At 37.7% G+C, this 16,871-nt stretch overlaps 1 protein-coding gene across 2 annotated transcripts in view; it reads right to left on the bottom strand.

The window, feature by feature from the left end:
- Positions 1 to 16,871, bottom strand: part of taf1c (TATA-box binding protein associated factor, RNA polymerase I subunit C) — a 45,166-nt gene that overhangs the window by 24,636 nt on the left and 3,659 nt on the right. Inside the window, exons 2-3 of one of the 2 annotated variants that reach the window (XM_069924211.1) lie at positions 4,161 to 4,257; positions 605 to 714 (exon numbers count right to left, since the gene is read on the bottom strand). In XM_069924211.1, coding sequence (XP_069780312.1) covers positions 605 to 714; positions 4,161 to 4,257 — 207 coding nt within the window. The remainder of the gene's footprint in view (positions 1 to 604; positions 715 to 4,160; positions 4,258 to 16,871) is intronic. The other variant, XM_069924212.1, reaches the window with a different exon arrangement.

Here is a 16,871-nt window from a genome sequence, read left to right as displayed (position 1 = left end):
TATTAACATTTTTATAGAAACCTTTTGGATTTATTTTCACCATGCTTGCTATAGCCACCTCGTACCTTCTTTTAGCTTTTCTAATTTCTTTCTTAAGATTCCTTTTACATTCAATGTATTCTCCAAGCATCTGCTTTTTTCCTTGTTTCTTATATTTATTGTAGGTCTCCCTCTTTTTTCAAATCAAGTTTACAATATCCCTTGAAAACCATAGCTCTCTCAAAAATAAGTGCCAGATACAACCTTTTAAAGCATTAGCAGTTCTGGTTGCCACACTATAGGTGTTTGAACTAGAGAGAGTACAGAAGAGATTCAACAAATTGTTGCCTATGATGGAATGTTTCAGTTAATTGGAGAGACTACCAAGGCAGGGTGTGCTTTCCTTGGAGCAGTGGAGACCAAGGGAGGCCCAGAGATACAGAAAATTACGAGCAGCAGAGACAGGGTAGAGATAAAGCCTTCCCAAATAACAGATGTTTAAGACTGGAGCACACAAGCTCAAGTTGAGGATTAAGTGGGTTAAAAGCCCCTTTCTGTGTAGTATAATCTTATTAATCTAACATGCAGCATGAGACATTATAATTTACAACTTCTAAAAACATACCTGTTCTGTGAAATTAAGTGGGCCCATTGTCATTGCATCTATTTCTCCGCCTGTCATTATCCTTCCACTGTAAGTAAGTTCTTCTAAGCTTACTGGACGAAACTTGCAGCCTTTCAAGTGGAAAATAAAAATATAGTTTAGGAATAATTAATGCCCTAGAATTTCCAATAAAGTTGTTAAAATATTTTCTTTCATTTACATTATTTGTAAGATGCACACAAATGTTAACTGATAAATGTGTTACATGACAGATATATTTCAACTTGGCGCATACAGCGAGTAACAAATTAACAGAAATTCTTGATTCAATATTCTTTCCCGAAAATGCTGATTCCAAATCAAGATTTATTGTCAAGAACATGAAATTTGGTGTTTCACACCAGCATCATAGTGCAAACATTCATATTATAACCATCTTACAACATGACTATAAATAAAATAAAAATAATAGTGCACAAAGAGTAAGGCAGTGTCTTTGGTTCATTGATTATTCAGGAATCAGAAGCTATGCTTGTGCCATTGAGTGCTCGTCTTTAGGCTCCTGTACCTTTTCCCCGATGGTAGCAGAGTGAAGAGGGCATGGATGGTAGGGGTCTCTGAGGAAAGAGGCTGCTTTTTTAAGGCAAACCTCATGTAAATAACCTCGATGGAGTGAAGTCTGGTGCCTGTGATTTTGCAGGCCAAGTTAACAACCCTCTGGAGTTTATTCTTGTCATGATAGTTGACACCTCCATACCAGACAGTGATACAACCAGCCACAATGGTCTCCACAAATAACCTGTAGAGGTTTATGAGAGTCTTCGATGTTACAGGATATGTTAGAATAGTTACGGGTAAAATACAGGTAAGATAGATTGTGGGGGGTTTAGTGTAGGTTATACTTCACAAGCAGAATAACACTTCACAAAAAACATCTTATTTAAAATGCAAGAGCTTTGCTGAAGCTAAATGTTGAAGCACCGGTTGACTTTGCATAAGCAATAAAGGATGTTGCTCTATTGTGTATAGGCAATAAAGTACAGATAAGATCTTTCAAAGATTGGGTTTGTATCCCTGTAAGAAGTCATATGGTTTTTACAAGCAGAGAGAGGAAAAACAGACAGGTGATTCTCTTTTGGAAAGAGAGAGCGAAGTCAGTTCTACAGTAGCAGTTGAGGCTGCAACATGGCAAGCTGGCAGGCTTGTTGAAAGAAACCATTTTGAAGATGGGTTGTCAGCCTGTTCAAAACCCTTGTAGTCCTTTCAAGAGGAAATGACTGGCTAAAATGTTTCTCCTGAAATAAGGGAAACAGGAGGAACTCTGTGGTGATCTGAAAGAAGAGGCTATCATTTGGTGTAAGTTTCTTCAGCAAGACACTGAAGTGACTGATTGGAGGAAATCAGTTTGTGGGTGTCCAACGAGCAACAAATCTCTCTCTGAAACCAACAAGAACCTTCCTGAGCGGTAACCATTTACCTTTAAGCACCAGAGCCTGGTGAAGATTCATAAACGTTAAATTCTGTGAACAATATGAGAATTGCCTAATACTAGTGAACATGGAAAAATGAAAAGTGAATGACTGGACAGTGAAACAGAGAACTTTCCTTAACATATACACATTACATACACATACACTTAGAATTAGAAGGGTGTTAAGTTAATAGTAATGTTAAAGATTGATCCTGTTATTATGTTTAAAGAAAATTAAAAGCAACTTTTTTTTTTGAACTAAGTGAATTTCTTAGTGAATTTCTATTGCTGCTGAGTTTTGGAGCCTCCTGAGCTTGTAACATCGGCATCATACGAATCTCCTCAGATACCTCAGAAAGTATAGCCGCTGGCGAGCTGTCTTTGTGATTGCATCAACATGGAGGTTCCAGGACAGATCCTCAGAGATGATGACACACAGGAATTTGAAGTTCTTGACTCTCCACTACTGACCTCTTAATGAGGACTGGGTCATGTTCCCCAACTTCCTTCTGATGTCCACAATTATCTCCTTGGTTTTGATGACATAGAGCACAAGGTTGCTCCCCCTCATTGCTGCTGTTCCCTCCCTCCTTTCTCCACCCATCATCTACTCCATTTGACCCACCCCCCCGCCAACTTCTCCCCCACTCTTTTGTTCAGATGTCTGTCGGAATTTCTGATACTTTGATGAAGGACTCAAGCCTGAAACGTCAGTTAAGTATCTTTACTTTTGCTATATAAAGGACAATGTTTGACCTGATAAGGTTCTCCAGCATTGTGTTTTTTTTTATTACTGAGCACAAGGTTGTTGCTGTTACACCATTCAACGAGATGATCTATCTTGCTCCTGTACACTTCCTCAATGCTGTTGGTGATTCTGCCGACAACCGTGGTGTCATCTGCAAATTTGTAGATAGCATTGGTATTGTGCCTGGCCACTCAGTCATGGGTATATAATGAGTAGAGCAGTGGGTGAAGCACACATCATTGGGGTGCATTTGTGTTGATAATCAGTGAGGAGATGTAGTTTCCAATTCGTACTGACTGTGGTCTTCGGATAAGAAAGTCAAGAATCCAGTTGCACAGGGTGGTACAGAGGCCTAGAGTTTGTAGTTTCTTGAACAGCATTGAGGGAATAATGGCTTTGCAGGCTGAGCTGTAGTAGATGAAGAGCAACCGTATGTATGAAATGCTGCTTTCGAAGTGATCTAGAGCTGAGTGGAGAGCTAGCGATAATGCATCTGCTGTGGAGCAATTATGAATAAGCGAATCACAGCAGGACCAGATCTTTGCTTGGGTACGGGTTAATTTTGGCCATGGCCAACCTCTCAAAGCATCTCATCACAGTAGAAGTTAGTGTTACTGGTCAGTTGTCGTGAGGCAGCTCACACTACTCTTCTTGGGTACCGGGATGATTGATGCCCTTCTGAAGCAGAAGGAAACCTCTGACAGCAGCAATGAGAACATATCATCTGTTCCAATGAGTCCATCTTTCCCTGGTATCATTGCCTAACTGATCATCCTTCCTGAGTTTGCACCGAATAGCACGTCATTTCATCACAGGATTTGTACAGCTGATCTTCTCCTCAACAAACATCTCAGCCTGCATACTTCGCTGTCCCTCCATTCAATCTGGTATATTATGGGAAAAGCTTAAATTTACATAGAAACTTTTAACTTTCCTTTGAGATGGTTCCAGATTGTTTAATGGCTAAGTGTACTTTTGAATTATAATCATTACTAACTTATATACAAAAACTATATATAACCAGTAGCTTCAAAAAAATGAGGTGAATGATCTTGTCTTCTCGTTCTGATGAAAAATAATCAACCTAAAACAATAACTGTTTCTTTCTCCAGATGTTCCTGAATTTCCAAAGTGATTCCTACATTTTTTCCAAGTACAGACCTTTTAAATTCAGAACATTTTGCTTTGGTTCCCAATAAAACATTTTAAACTGAAACAAGCGCAGAAAACTCTGCGAAAAGCAGTGGATATTGAAAAAGACAAGCTAAAAAGCAAAGTGTTTTCTTAACACAGATTTCACTTTATAGTAATATGAAATGTTGCCAATAGCTTAGCTAAAGAAATCAAATTTCCATTACCTGTTTTGGCTGGAAGTAGTGGAATTGGAACAGGCTCTAATGGTTCCCAATGCTCGTGTTTCAAACTTTTTAAGGCTGCCCATTTCAGTTCCGTTTCCTTCAACAACAGTTGCAGGTATTTGTTAAAACATTTATAAAACTATTCAAGAAAATGCAATGATTAAGGGTTTTAAATTAATTTAATGCTAATTGAAAATGTATCCTTTAGAGCAGCCATTCTCAACCTTTTTTCAGTCATGGCCACCCACTCTGCTCAAAGTTTATGGGCTCCCTTCCCTGTGAAGCAGTCGAGTTTAGGTTTCTTCCGCACTTCTCTCCTACTGATTACACAAAAAACGTGAAAAAAATATCCATGTTACGCAAGATAAAAAGAAAAGAAAGCTTTTACCTAAATATGCTGTGGTCCCCAGGGCTGCAGTAGGACTCCCGTTGAGAATGACTGCTTCAGAGTAACCAAAAATTATGATGATTCAGTTATAACTCCTTTAAGTCTACATTTCCCGGGTTACTTTTGAGATGGTTTCAGGTTTACTTTATAATAGATAATGGAGAAACCATATCAGAAAACAATATTGTTCTTCCTTATTTTAGAAAGGATGTCATTATGTGGGAGACAATTGAGAAAATGTTCATTAGAATGGTCAGGTTGTTAGATGAGGAAAGGTTGGACAGGCTAGATATATCTATTAAATTTTCTGAGTGTGGAATAAATTTGAAGGGGAACATTCAAGGTAATGAGGACAATTAACAGGGTGGGTATAAAGAGGACTTTTCCATTTGTAGAAGAATATACAGTGATATAGGTTGGGGTGTGGGGGGGGGTTACTTCAAAAATAAGTGAAATTTATTCTCTCAGAGATCAGTCTTTGGTGCCCTTTTTCTAAAGGCAAAGTCTTTGAATATTTTTAAGAGGCAGGTTGATGGGGCACCATAGGAATAGAGTGAACAGTCGAGGTTGTAATGAAAACAACCAGAACAGGATTTAAAGATACTGAGCATACTGTATCTTGTGGACATCAATCCAAGAATGTCAGCAAAAAAAATCCTAAGAATCCTGACTGCAATCAGTGAGTATTGGTGAGAACACCACCTCCAAAAAAGTCCTTAATACAGGTGCATGCAAGACTGTGTACTCAGCCCCCAACTATACTCCCTATGCACTCTTCCATGGCCAACTACTGCTTAGAATCAGAATTTATTCTCATGAACAAGTCATGAAATTTGTTGTTTTGTGGTCATACAAACCACCTTATAAAAAATACTGCACGAAAAGTCAAAGTACAGCAGTGTCTGTGGTTCATTGATCATTCAGGAATCTGATGGCAGAGGGGAAAAAGCTGTCTTTGTGCCTCCGAGTGCTCATCTTCAGGCTCCTGTACCTTTTTCCTGATAGTAGCAGAGTGAAAGGGCATGGGCTAGGAGGTGGGTATCCTAGAGGATAGAGGCTGCTTTCTTAAGACACCACCTCTTGTAGATGGCCTCAATGGAGTGATCTGGTGCCTATGATGCAGAGTTAAACCTTCGGGGTTTTTTCTTATCCTGAGCATTGGCACCTCCATACCAGACAGTGACGCAACCAGCCAGAATGCTCTCCACGGTACACCTGTAGAAGTTTGAGAGTCTTTATTGACTTACTCAATCTTCTTAAACACTTCACAAAGTGTAGCCGCGGGCAAGCTTTCTTCGTGATTGGATCGACATGGAGGCTCCAGGACATTCCCAGGAATTTGAAGTTCTTGACCCTCTCCATTATTGACCCCTCAATGAGGAGTAGATCTTGTTCTCCTGACTTCCCCCTGAAGTCCACAATCATCTCCTTGGCTTTACTACTAATGCTGAGTGGAAGGTTGTTGGTGTGACACCACTCAACAAGCTGATCTATCTTCCTATTGTACATTTGCTCATTGTCATTTGTGATTCTGCCATCAACCGTGGTGTCATCAGTAAATTTGTAGATAGCATTAGAATTGTGCCTGGCCACAGTCATGGGTGTATAGCGAGTAGAGCAGAGGGCTCAACACGCATCCTCAGGTTATAAATTCCATTGAATTTTCCTGCATCAATGTATGATGGTTTTCCTTTTAAGATCATTAAAAATCAATTTCCCTATCTTGGTATTACAATTACAAAGAATCAGAAACATGTTTTTAAGGAGAATTATCTTGCTACATTCAAAAAGGTGAAGCATTCCCTGTCTCAAAGGTCACCTTTGTCTACAACTTTAGTTGGCCATATAAATAATATTAAAATGAGTATCTAACCTAAATGTTTATATCTTTTTCAATCTGTTCCAATTTTTGTTCCTACATCATTTTATTTTGCTCTCTTGACTCAGCTATATCGTCTTAAATATGGAAGGGTAAGCAAACTTGCCTTAATAAAGTTTTTCTACAGAGATCTAAAGTGCTTTCAGGTGCTTGGACGCAGATAATGCACCGGCAGACATGACTGGGGGAGTGCAGCTGAGATGTTCAGGTGGCCATGGAGAAGACACCTTTCTGGCTGAAGGAGAGCCGTGTTCAAGCGAACGCGGCTCCTGTCGACTGTGGCCGTAATCCCACTGCTGCTTTCAGGTGCAAAGGCAGATTCTCCGAGCCGGAGAATATACCTACCTGGGGAGGATTAGGTAAGTGCTCCTCCTGGCCAGGTTCTCCACTTTCAGGTGGCCACCCGACAGCTGCATTGGGGTAGAATAGGTGGTTTTACAGTCGGGTATTCTGGCCACGTGAAAGCAGATTATGAGAGATGGTGGTATGGTTCTGCCTAACTTTACATTTTATTATTGAGAAGTCAATACACAATGTCTTACGTTTTGGACTTTTATTTCATAATAATTCTGACCGCCCATTGTGGACATCAATGTAGCTGAATTCCCCTCCAAAATTTTTCCAATTTAGCACTTCTCAACTCTTCACTTCCACTTTCAACTGTTAATAGACAATCTCATTGTTAAACATTCTGTGAGAATTTTGGGCACAGTTTAGAAAACATTTTGCATTTCATAATTTCTCTCTTTCAAGCCCTATTGTATCTAATCACCTTTTTTGCATGATGCTATTTTTCAGGTATGGTACAAAGCAGGGGTATCAAATTCAAATTCACAGAGGGCCAAAATTAAAAACTTGGACTAAGTCGTGCGCCAAACTAAATATTTATTGAAAATTTTCAACAACATCTACATGTTTTCTCTTCTTTCAACATACGTAATGTTAAACTTTTTCTTATTAAAATAAATGTTTAATAATAGTTTTGGTTAAACTCTTTCCAGACGAAGCATTAACAAATGAGAAATAAAATATTCAATAAATAATATTTCTCTATAGTCTTTAAGCTCCTTTTAAATGTATTTTTTTTCACAAGCCAACAAGTCAAAAAAATAACAATTTGCTTCAATGACAAACAGGTTTGTCTTTTAAAATGATGAACATAGAGTCTGCCTCCCACCTGTCTTGAAAGGTCCTGTTTTTTGTCTTTCGTTTGGCCATTTTTCGTAAGGGGTTTATTACATGTGAGTTAGGCGACAGGTCGCAGAGGCTAATGAAAGTAAAGAGAGGAGGTGGGGTCTATTAGCGGGCTGACGGGCCGGCGCCAACGCATTTGCAAAGCATTCTGGGATTTGTAGTATTAGCTGTGCATGCGCTATACTGGCGCGGCGGCCAGCAGGCCAGCTCTAATACATATTTGATATGATCTTGCGGGCCAAATATAATTATATCACGGGCCAAATTTGGCCCGCGGGCCTGAGTTTGACATGTGTGGTATAGAGAGGGTATTCAAAGCTTTAAGGATCTGTTCATTGATGGATATTTTGTATCATCTGAGCAGCTTTCTGCTAAATTTAACCTGCCCAAACCTCAATTTTTTTTTTTTAAAGATTTTTGCAAATCTGGCATTTTCTTGAATCACAGTTTTCTGATTTTACAAGAGAGTTTGAATCAAATTTTGTAGATGAATTTTTTTAGTTTAATGCCTCCTCGTAAAAATTTAACATCTATTATTTACAAAAAAATTATGTTTAAAACAGACTTCACTAGTCAAAATTAAAAATGCTTGGGAACAGGATTTAAATTCGACTATAATCGGATGTAGATTGGGACACAATTCTTAAGTTGGTTAATAGCTCTCCATTGTTTATTACAATTGAAGGTGGTACATAGACCACACATGTCTAAGTATAAATTGTTTAGTTTTTACTCTGATAGCCAGAATCCCTGTTGAGACAGGTGTAACAGCAGAGAAACATCATTAATTCATATGTTCTGGACTGGTCCTAGTCAAGAAAAACACTGGAGAGGCTTTCCACGCTTTGTCTACAATTTTTAATATAGATTTGGTACCAAATCCTTTGGTTACTCTCTTTGGTACAAGGGGGGGGGGAAATGATTTTTCTCTGTTCTCTGGTTCAGAGTTTGTGCCATCTCTTATGACAAAACTTGCAATTTTATGTAAATGGAGAGATGTTACCTCGCCTACTCATGATCAATGATTACGCACCATCGAGTCTATGGAAAAGATTCATTATTCAGTTAATAATTCAGATATAAGAATTCAGACGTTGTGGGGGTTATTTATATGACTCACTTCCTTATTTTATAATTTCACTTCAATGGAATTGAATTGTCTGACTTGCGTGTTTTCAATATTCTTTTTCACCCTTCGTTTTTCTTTTCATGCTAATTGGCAACACTATTAGGGAGGGGGGGTACTGAGTTTTTTTTTTCTTTTTTTCTTTTTTACTATTAGTTGGGTTTTTTTAAATAAATACTATCTGGACTACGGATTATAGACTTGTTTCACAATTTACATTTGTTTTTGATATACTGACATTTTATTAATAATGTATAATATCTTATTTTATTAAAAATCAATAATTTTTTTTTTAAAAAAGGACACATCCTTGGGGTGTGCCTGTGTTAATAATCAATGAGGAGGAGACGTTTCCAATTCGTACGGACTGTGGTCTTCCAATGAAGAAGTCAAGAATCCAGTTGCAGATGAGGGTGCAGAGGCCCAGGGTTTGGAGCTTGTTGACCAGTGCTGAGAGAATAATGGTGTTGAAGGCTGATCTGTAGTCGATGAAGAGCAGCCATATGTATGAGTTGCTATTTTCAAGGTGATCCAGAGCTGACTGGAGTGATATTGCATCTGCTGTGGAAAATGTCCGTGAACACTCCAGCTAGTTGGTTGACGCAGATTTTCAGTACATTACCAAGTATGCCGCCAGGGCCTGATGCCTTGCGAGGGTTTAGGCTCTTGAATGATATTCTGATGTCAGCCTTAGAGACATAGCACCGGGTCCTCAGACTGCAGGAATTCTAGTAGGTACTGTTGAGTACTCCTTCTCAAGGTGGGCATAGAAGGTGTTCAGCTCATCAGGTAATGAATCATCACAGCCATCTATGGTGTTCGTACTTGCTTTGTTGGCTGTCACAGCCTGCATTCCCTGCCATAGTTGGCATGTATCTGTCTCGGTCTCTAGCTTCTTCCGGAATTTGTTGCAGAGATAGCCTTCTGCAGGTCATACCTGGATTTCTTGTAGAGATCTGGATCCCCTGCCTTAAATGCCCTTGATCTCACCCTCAGCAGGCTGCAAATCCTCTGATTCATCCATGCCTTCTGTTTGAGGAATGTTCGCATGGGCACACACTCATCTATGCAGGTCTTGATGAATTAGATGACACATGTTGCATATTCATTCAAGTTCTTGAATATGGTCCAATGCACCAATTCAAAGCAGTCCAGCAAACGCTCCTCCACCTCCCTCGACCATACTTTTGCCGTCTTCACAATTAGTGTTATTGGTCCCCATTCTCTGCTTGTATGCCAGGAGTAGAAGTACAGCCTGGCAACATTTTATGTCAGTGGTTCTCAACCTTTTTCTTTCTACTCACATGCCACTTTAAGTAATCCCTATGCCATTGGTGCTCTATGTGAGTGGGAAGGGAAGATGGAGAATCACGGCTCTAGACCCAAATATTACTGAAATATTTTGCTTGAGAAAAATTGTCAATGGCCCATTTCCTTTGAAGATATGAAACTGTGCACATAACGAGTCAGTTAGGTATGATTAAAACAGTGGTTTTCAAGATTTTTCTTTTCACTCACATAGCACCTTAAGCAATCCCTTTCTAATCACAGAGCACCTATGGCATATGGAATACTTAAATTGGCATGTGAGTGGAAAGAAAAAGGTTGAGAACCACTGTTTTATGTCTTATTTACATTTGATGTAAAATTTTTTAATGTGATTAGATGTATTCACTCTTCCAGATGAGATATAGTCTTACCTTTGTTTTTGATTCACGGTATGAATCAAAAGCTACAAAATTTATCTAACCCTCAGGATAAGCTGCTCAGATGTTTTTTTTTGGGGTTAGTTTTTTTTTAAATAGATTAGGTTAGGCACTTTTATACACACACACACACACACACACACACACACACACACACACACACACACGTGCAGGGTCACACATATATATACATACATTCAGTACAACTCCAATTATCCAAAATGGTCAGGTTCAGGGTCATGTCAGATAAACGGTTTTTTCGGAGAACTGGTTTTTTTTTTAAAAGTCCAGTAGCAACAGTATTTTGCTTGTAACAGTGTTTAAACAACGAGGGAAGGCTTTTTAACCATTAAAATGTTTAATTTTCACAAAAAAAACGCTGGCCACTGCTGATCACTAGTACCTCCCCACCGGGCCCTGCACCCACTGGGACCTCAATGTCTCCACATCTGCCAGTAGGCTGTTCTCCTGAATACACTGGGACAAGGGATTCCTCCGTCCGTTTGCGGTTGGGAGATAGTGGCACACAGTTTGAGAGGGAGAGTTGGAGAGAAAAGTCAATATGGGAAGATAAAGAAGAAATGAAAGAGAGAGGGGAGGGAATTAACTGAAACGAAGACAAACGTCGTTCTAATTTCTTGTCCAGTGAATTTTTTTTCAACCTGTGAGGTCAGTTCAGCTCTGAAAGAAATTCAGATAAATGAGGATTTCTGATTTGTGTCAGATAACCCTATTTATCCAAAAAAAATTTAAATTTCGTATAAACAAGGATTTCAGATAATCAGAGTTTTACTGTATATATATTTTTTGTCTTCATCCAGTGCAGAGGAGGGAGGACTGAGTTTATACTGTTTGAAATTTTATCTTCACACACACACACACACACACACACACACACACACACACACACACACACACACACACACACACACACACACACACACACACACACACACACACACACACACGATATTATATTTTCAGTTTTGTTCCCTTTTCTTTGTACTGCAAATAATATTTTTAAAAATTGAAAAATTAGAAGTACAGCCAGGTGATCAGACTTGCTGAAGTGCAGTCTTGGGACAGCTCAGAAGGCATTCAACATGATGGTCTAACTCCATTTACAAGTTTGCAGCTGGCACCATGGTCATAGATTAGATTTCAAACTATGACAAGACAGGGAACAGATAATAGACAGTCTGTCAGGAGAACAACCTCTCCCTTGATGTCAGCAAAACAAAAGAGCTGGTTAGATTTCAGGAAATGGAGGTGTGGCAGCATAAGCTTGTCTGTATCAACAATGTGGAGGTTGAGGAGTCACGTGATGGAGTAGTGGCCGGACGGAGAACTCCAGCCCTCTCCAGAAAAGTCGGGAAAAACAAGAGAAAATACAAAGGCACAGAAATAAAAGTTAAAGAAAAGTGAGTATAAAGGTGGAAAGAAGATGGAGACAAAAAAAATCAAAATCAACGGAAAGAAGAGAGGAAGAGAAGACAACGGAAGAAAAAGGTGAAGGCCTTACCTGTCCGAAGAGGCCCGCTGTGGAGAGAGGAGCCCGCATCCTCAGGTCGGTAGAAAAAGAACTACAACAATGGCTCGCAGAGCCGAGTAAAAGTGCGCAACCGCGCATGAAAAAAAACACACCGACGGGAGGGGGGACCAGCTGGGGAATCGATCTCCACAGCCGGCAACGACAGCTGCAGAACACCTGCAGCAAGAAGAGACCACAGAAAACAATGAAAACAAGAAAGAAGAGAAGGAAAGGGCAACAAAGAAACAACAGATGGCCAACCCAGAGGAAGAAGAAGAGGAAGAATACAGTGAAATAGATGAAGGGAAAGGCAAGGTAAAGGATATACTTTCTCTTGTTAGAGGATACATGGAGTCATTTAAAAAATGGCAAACACAGGAATTCAATGATTTAAGAAGAAGAATAAACAACACAGAAGTGAAAGTGAATAAAATAGATATGACCTTAACAGAAATGGGGAAAAAAATGGACAAGATGGAAGAACGGGCAGTAGCAGCAGAAATGGAGGTAGAACACTTAAAAAAGAAATTGGAGAAATCTAATAAAAAAACTAAAGAGACACAAGAACTACTAGCTCAAAAAATAGATATAATGGAAAATTATAACAGAAGAAATAACATAAAGATAGTGGGCCTTAAGGAAGATGAAGAAGGCAAGAATATGAGGGAGTTTATAAAAGAGTGGATCCCTAAGACCCTAGGATGTCCAGAACTACAGCAAGAAATGGAAATAGAAAGGGCACATAGAGCATTGGCCTCTAAACCACAACCACAACAAAAACCAAGATCTATTGTAGTAAAATTCCTAAGATATACTACAAGAGAAAAGGTACTGGAGAAGGCAATGGAAAAAGTAAGAGAGGGCAACAAACCACTGGAATATAAAGGGCAAAAAATCTTCATTTATCCAGATATAAGTTTTGAACTCCTAAAGAAGAGAAAGGAGTTCAATACAGCAAAGGCGATTTTATGGAAGAAAGGGTATAAATTTATACTGAAGCATCCTGCGGTATTGAAAATATTTATTCCAGGACAACAAAACAGACTATTCTCGGATCCAGAAGAAGCACGAAAATTTGCAGAACAATTACAAAAATAGACTGAGGGATGAAGACGGGTAATGAGAGTAAAAATGATCACGATTGATATGTATGCGGGTAAAGAGGTATAAGAGTGAATAGAGACAATGTGCATACGTGAATGTATCTGTAATTAGAGGAAAATATAGATAGTATAGACAAGAATTAATAAGGGAAGGTAATGGAATAGAGAGAATAAGGAGGGAATTAAAAGAGTCACCTTTGTGACATATGAAAAGTGAAATCTTTTCTGGGGGGGACTGGGTGGGGGAAAATAGCGGTCACTGCAAAATCAGTTGACGCTTGCGAGTGGATTCGCAAATCCAAATGGAGAGGGGAGATGTGGTTGTCCGACAAGGGATAAAGGACAACTCAGGAGGGGAAGGGGAGATTGGGGATAAAGAAGATAGAAATAGGAGAATAAGGAAAATGTTGGATGTTGTAGGAATGTTGTCTTGTAAAGAGTTGAAAATAAGAAAACAGAAATGGAAAAGGAGGAAAGGTAATGATGGAAAAACGGAAAGAGAAGATAAACAAAATATAAAATGGCTACGCTGAACTATATGACTTTAAATATTAATGGAATACATAACCAAATTAAAAGGAAGAAACTACTAAATTTACTGAAAAAGGAAAAAATAGATATAGCATTTGTCCAAGAAACACACTTAACTGAATTGGAGCACAAGAAATTAAAGAGAGATTCGGTAGGACATGTAACAGCAGCATCGTATAATTCAAAAGCAAGAGGAGTGGCTATATTAATTAGCAAAAATGTGCCATTTAAAATAGAAGAGGAAATAATAGATCCAGCAGGGAGATATGTTATGATAAAATGTCAGATATATTCGGAGCATTGGAATCTACTTAATATATATTCACCTAACGAAGAAGATCAAAAGTTTATGCAAGATATCTTTTTGAAGGTAGCTAATACGCAAGGGAACATACTAATAGGAGGGGATTTCAATCTGAATTTGGATCCAAATATGGATAAAACGGGGAAAAAAATTAACAGGAAGAACAAAGTAACCAAATTTATAATTAAATCAATGCAAGAAATGAAACTTGTGGACATATGGAGGAAACAAAACCCAAAAGAAAAGGAATACTCATACTACTCGACTAGACATAAAACATACTCAAGAATAGACCTATTTTTGTTATCAGCTAGTATGCAGGATAGAGTAAGAAAAACAGAATATAAAGCGAGAATGCTATCGGACCATTCACCCTTAATACTGACAGTAAAGCTAGAGGACATCCCTCCAAGAATGTATAGATGGAGATTAAACCCCATGCTACTTAAAAGACAGGATTTTAGAGAATTTATTGAAAAACAATTAAAAATGTATTTTGAAGTAAATACAGAATCAGTGGAAGATAAGTTTATACTATGGGACGCAATGAAAGCATTCATTAGAGGGCAAATAATAAGTTATGTAACCAAGATGAAGAGGGACTACAATCAGGAAACAGAGCAGTTGGAAAGGGAAATAGTAAACATAGAAAAAAAATTAGCAATGAAGGAAGATACAACTAAAAGAAGAGAATTGGCGGATAAAAAAATAAAATATGAAACATTACAAACATATAAGGTGGAGAAGAATATAATGAAGACAAAACAGAAATATTATGAACTAGGTGAAAAAACACACAAAATCTTAGCATGGCAGCTTAAGACAGAGCAAACTAAGAAAATGGTATTGGCAACAAGGAAAAAAGACAAACAAGTTACATATAATCCGAAAGAAATTAAGGAAAACTTCAGAGAATTCTATGAACAATTATACCGAACTGAAAACGAAGGGAAAGAAGGGAAAATAGATGAATTTTTGACTAAAATTGAACTACCAAAACTACAAATAGAGGAACAAAATAAATTAACAGAACCATTTGGAACAGTAGAAATACAAGAGATAATAAAAAAATTACCAAATAATAAGACACCAGGAGAGGATGGACTCCCAATAGAATTCTACAAAACATTTAAAGATCTATTAATACCGCCCCTCCTGGATGTAATCAACCAGATTGATGAGACACAAAACTTACCAGATTCATGTAAAACAGCAATAATTACAGTGATACTAAAACAAGGGAAAGATCCACTCTCACCAGCGTCATATAGACCAATATCTTTGCTAAACACAGATTATAAGATAATAGCTAAACTATTAGCAAACAGATTAGCAGAACAGGTACCGAAAATGGTAAATTTAGACCAAACTGGATTTATCAAAAAAAGACGCACAACAGACAATATTTGTAAATTTATTAACTTAATTCATGCAGTAGAAGGAAATAAAGCACCTGCAGTAGCAGTTGCTTTAGACGCAGAGAAGGCCTTCGACAGAGTAGAATGGAATTATTTGTTCAAAGTATTGCAAAAATTCAGTTTACCGGAGAAGTATATTAATTGGATTAAAGCATTATATAAGGGACCGTTAGCGAAAGTGACAGTAAATGGACATGTATCAAAGCAATTTAACTTAAGCAGGTCAAAGCGGCAGGGATGCCCACTATCACCGTTATTGTTTGCGCTAGCTATAGAACCACTAGCAGAATTGATAAGAATAGATAATAATATAAAAGGAATAAAAATAAAAGACAGGGAATATAAAATCAGTCTATTTGCAGATGATGTGATAGTGTACTTAACAGAACCAGAACTATCAATAAAAGAATTATATAAGAAATTGAAGGAATATGGAGAAGTGTCGGGATACAAGATAAACGTAAATAAAAGTGAAGCAATGCCTATGAATAACGCGGATTTCTCAAAATTTAAGAAGGAATCCCCATTCAGATGGCAAATGCAGGCAATAAGATACCTAGGTGTACAAATAAACAAAAATCTAGGCCAATTATATAAACTCAATTACAATCCACTAATGAAAAAATTACAGGACGATTTAGAGCATTGGAAAGAGCTACCACTAACACTGATAGGAAGGATAAACTGTATTAAAATGAACATTTTTCCAAGGATACTATACTTATTTCAGGCATTGCCAATACAACTGACAGAAAAATTCTTCAAAGAGTTAAAGAAAATAATAAGGAAATTTTTATGGAGAGGGGGGAAACCGAGGATAGCACTAGATAAATTAACAGAATGGTATAAACAAGGAGGCTTACAACTGCCAAACTTCAAAAATTATTATAGAGCCGCACAATTAAGATACCTATCAGATTTTTATCAAACAAGGGAAAAACCAGACTGGACAAGATTAGAATTAGATAAAATAGGGGAAAAGATACCTGAACACATATTATATAAATGGGACGAAAAATTGGTACAACATAGAACTTCTCCAGTATTACACCATCTCCTCAATATTTGGAAAAAGATTCATGTAGAAAGAAATAAAACAAATTATCAATTACCAAAACTAATATTGACGCAAAATAAGCTACTCCCTTTTACAATAGACAACCTTTCCTTTAGAAAATGGGAAAAAAAAGGGATTAAAAGAATAGAAAATTGTTTTTCAGGAAGTAGATTCTTATCCTTTGAACAAATGAGAGATAAGTACAATATAACTGGAGATACAGCGCTGGCATATTACCAACTGAGATCCTACTTGAAAGATAAATTAGGAAGCAATTTGAGTTTACCAGAGGGAAGTAACCTTGAATATGTGATTGCAGATACAATGTTAATCAAAAGATTTATAACAAATATGTATATTAAACTGCAAGAAAAGGAGAATAAGGAAACAAATGGTAAAACTAAACAAAAATGGGAACAAGATTTAAATATAAAGATAAAAAAGGAAACATGGGAGAAATTATGTTCTGGAACG

Source organism: Narcine bancroftii, chromosome 3 (genome assembly GCF_036971445.1).
Source record: "Narcine bancroftii isolate sNarBan1 chromosome 3, sNarBan1.hap1, whole genome shotgun sequence".
Classification (NCBI taxonomy): domain Eukaryota; kingdom Metazoa; phylum Chordata; class Chondrichthyes; order Torpediniformes; family Narcinidae; genus Narcine; species Narcine bancroftii.
This window is presented reverse-complemented; position numbering and strand designations above follow the sequence as displayed.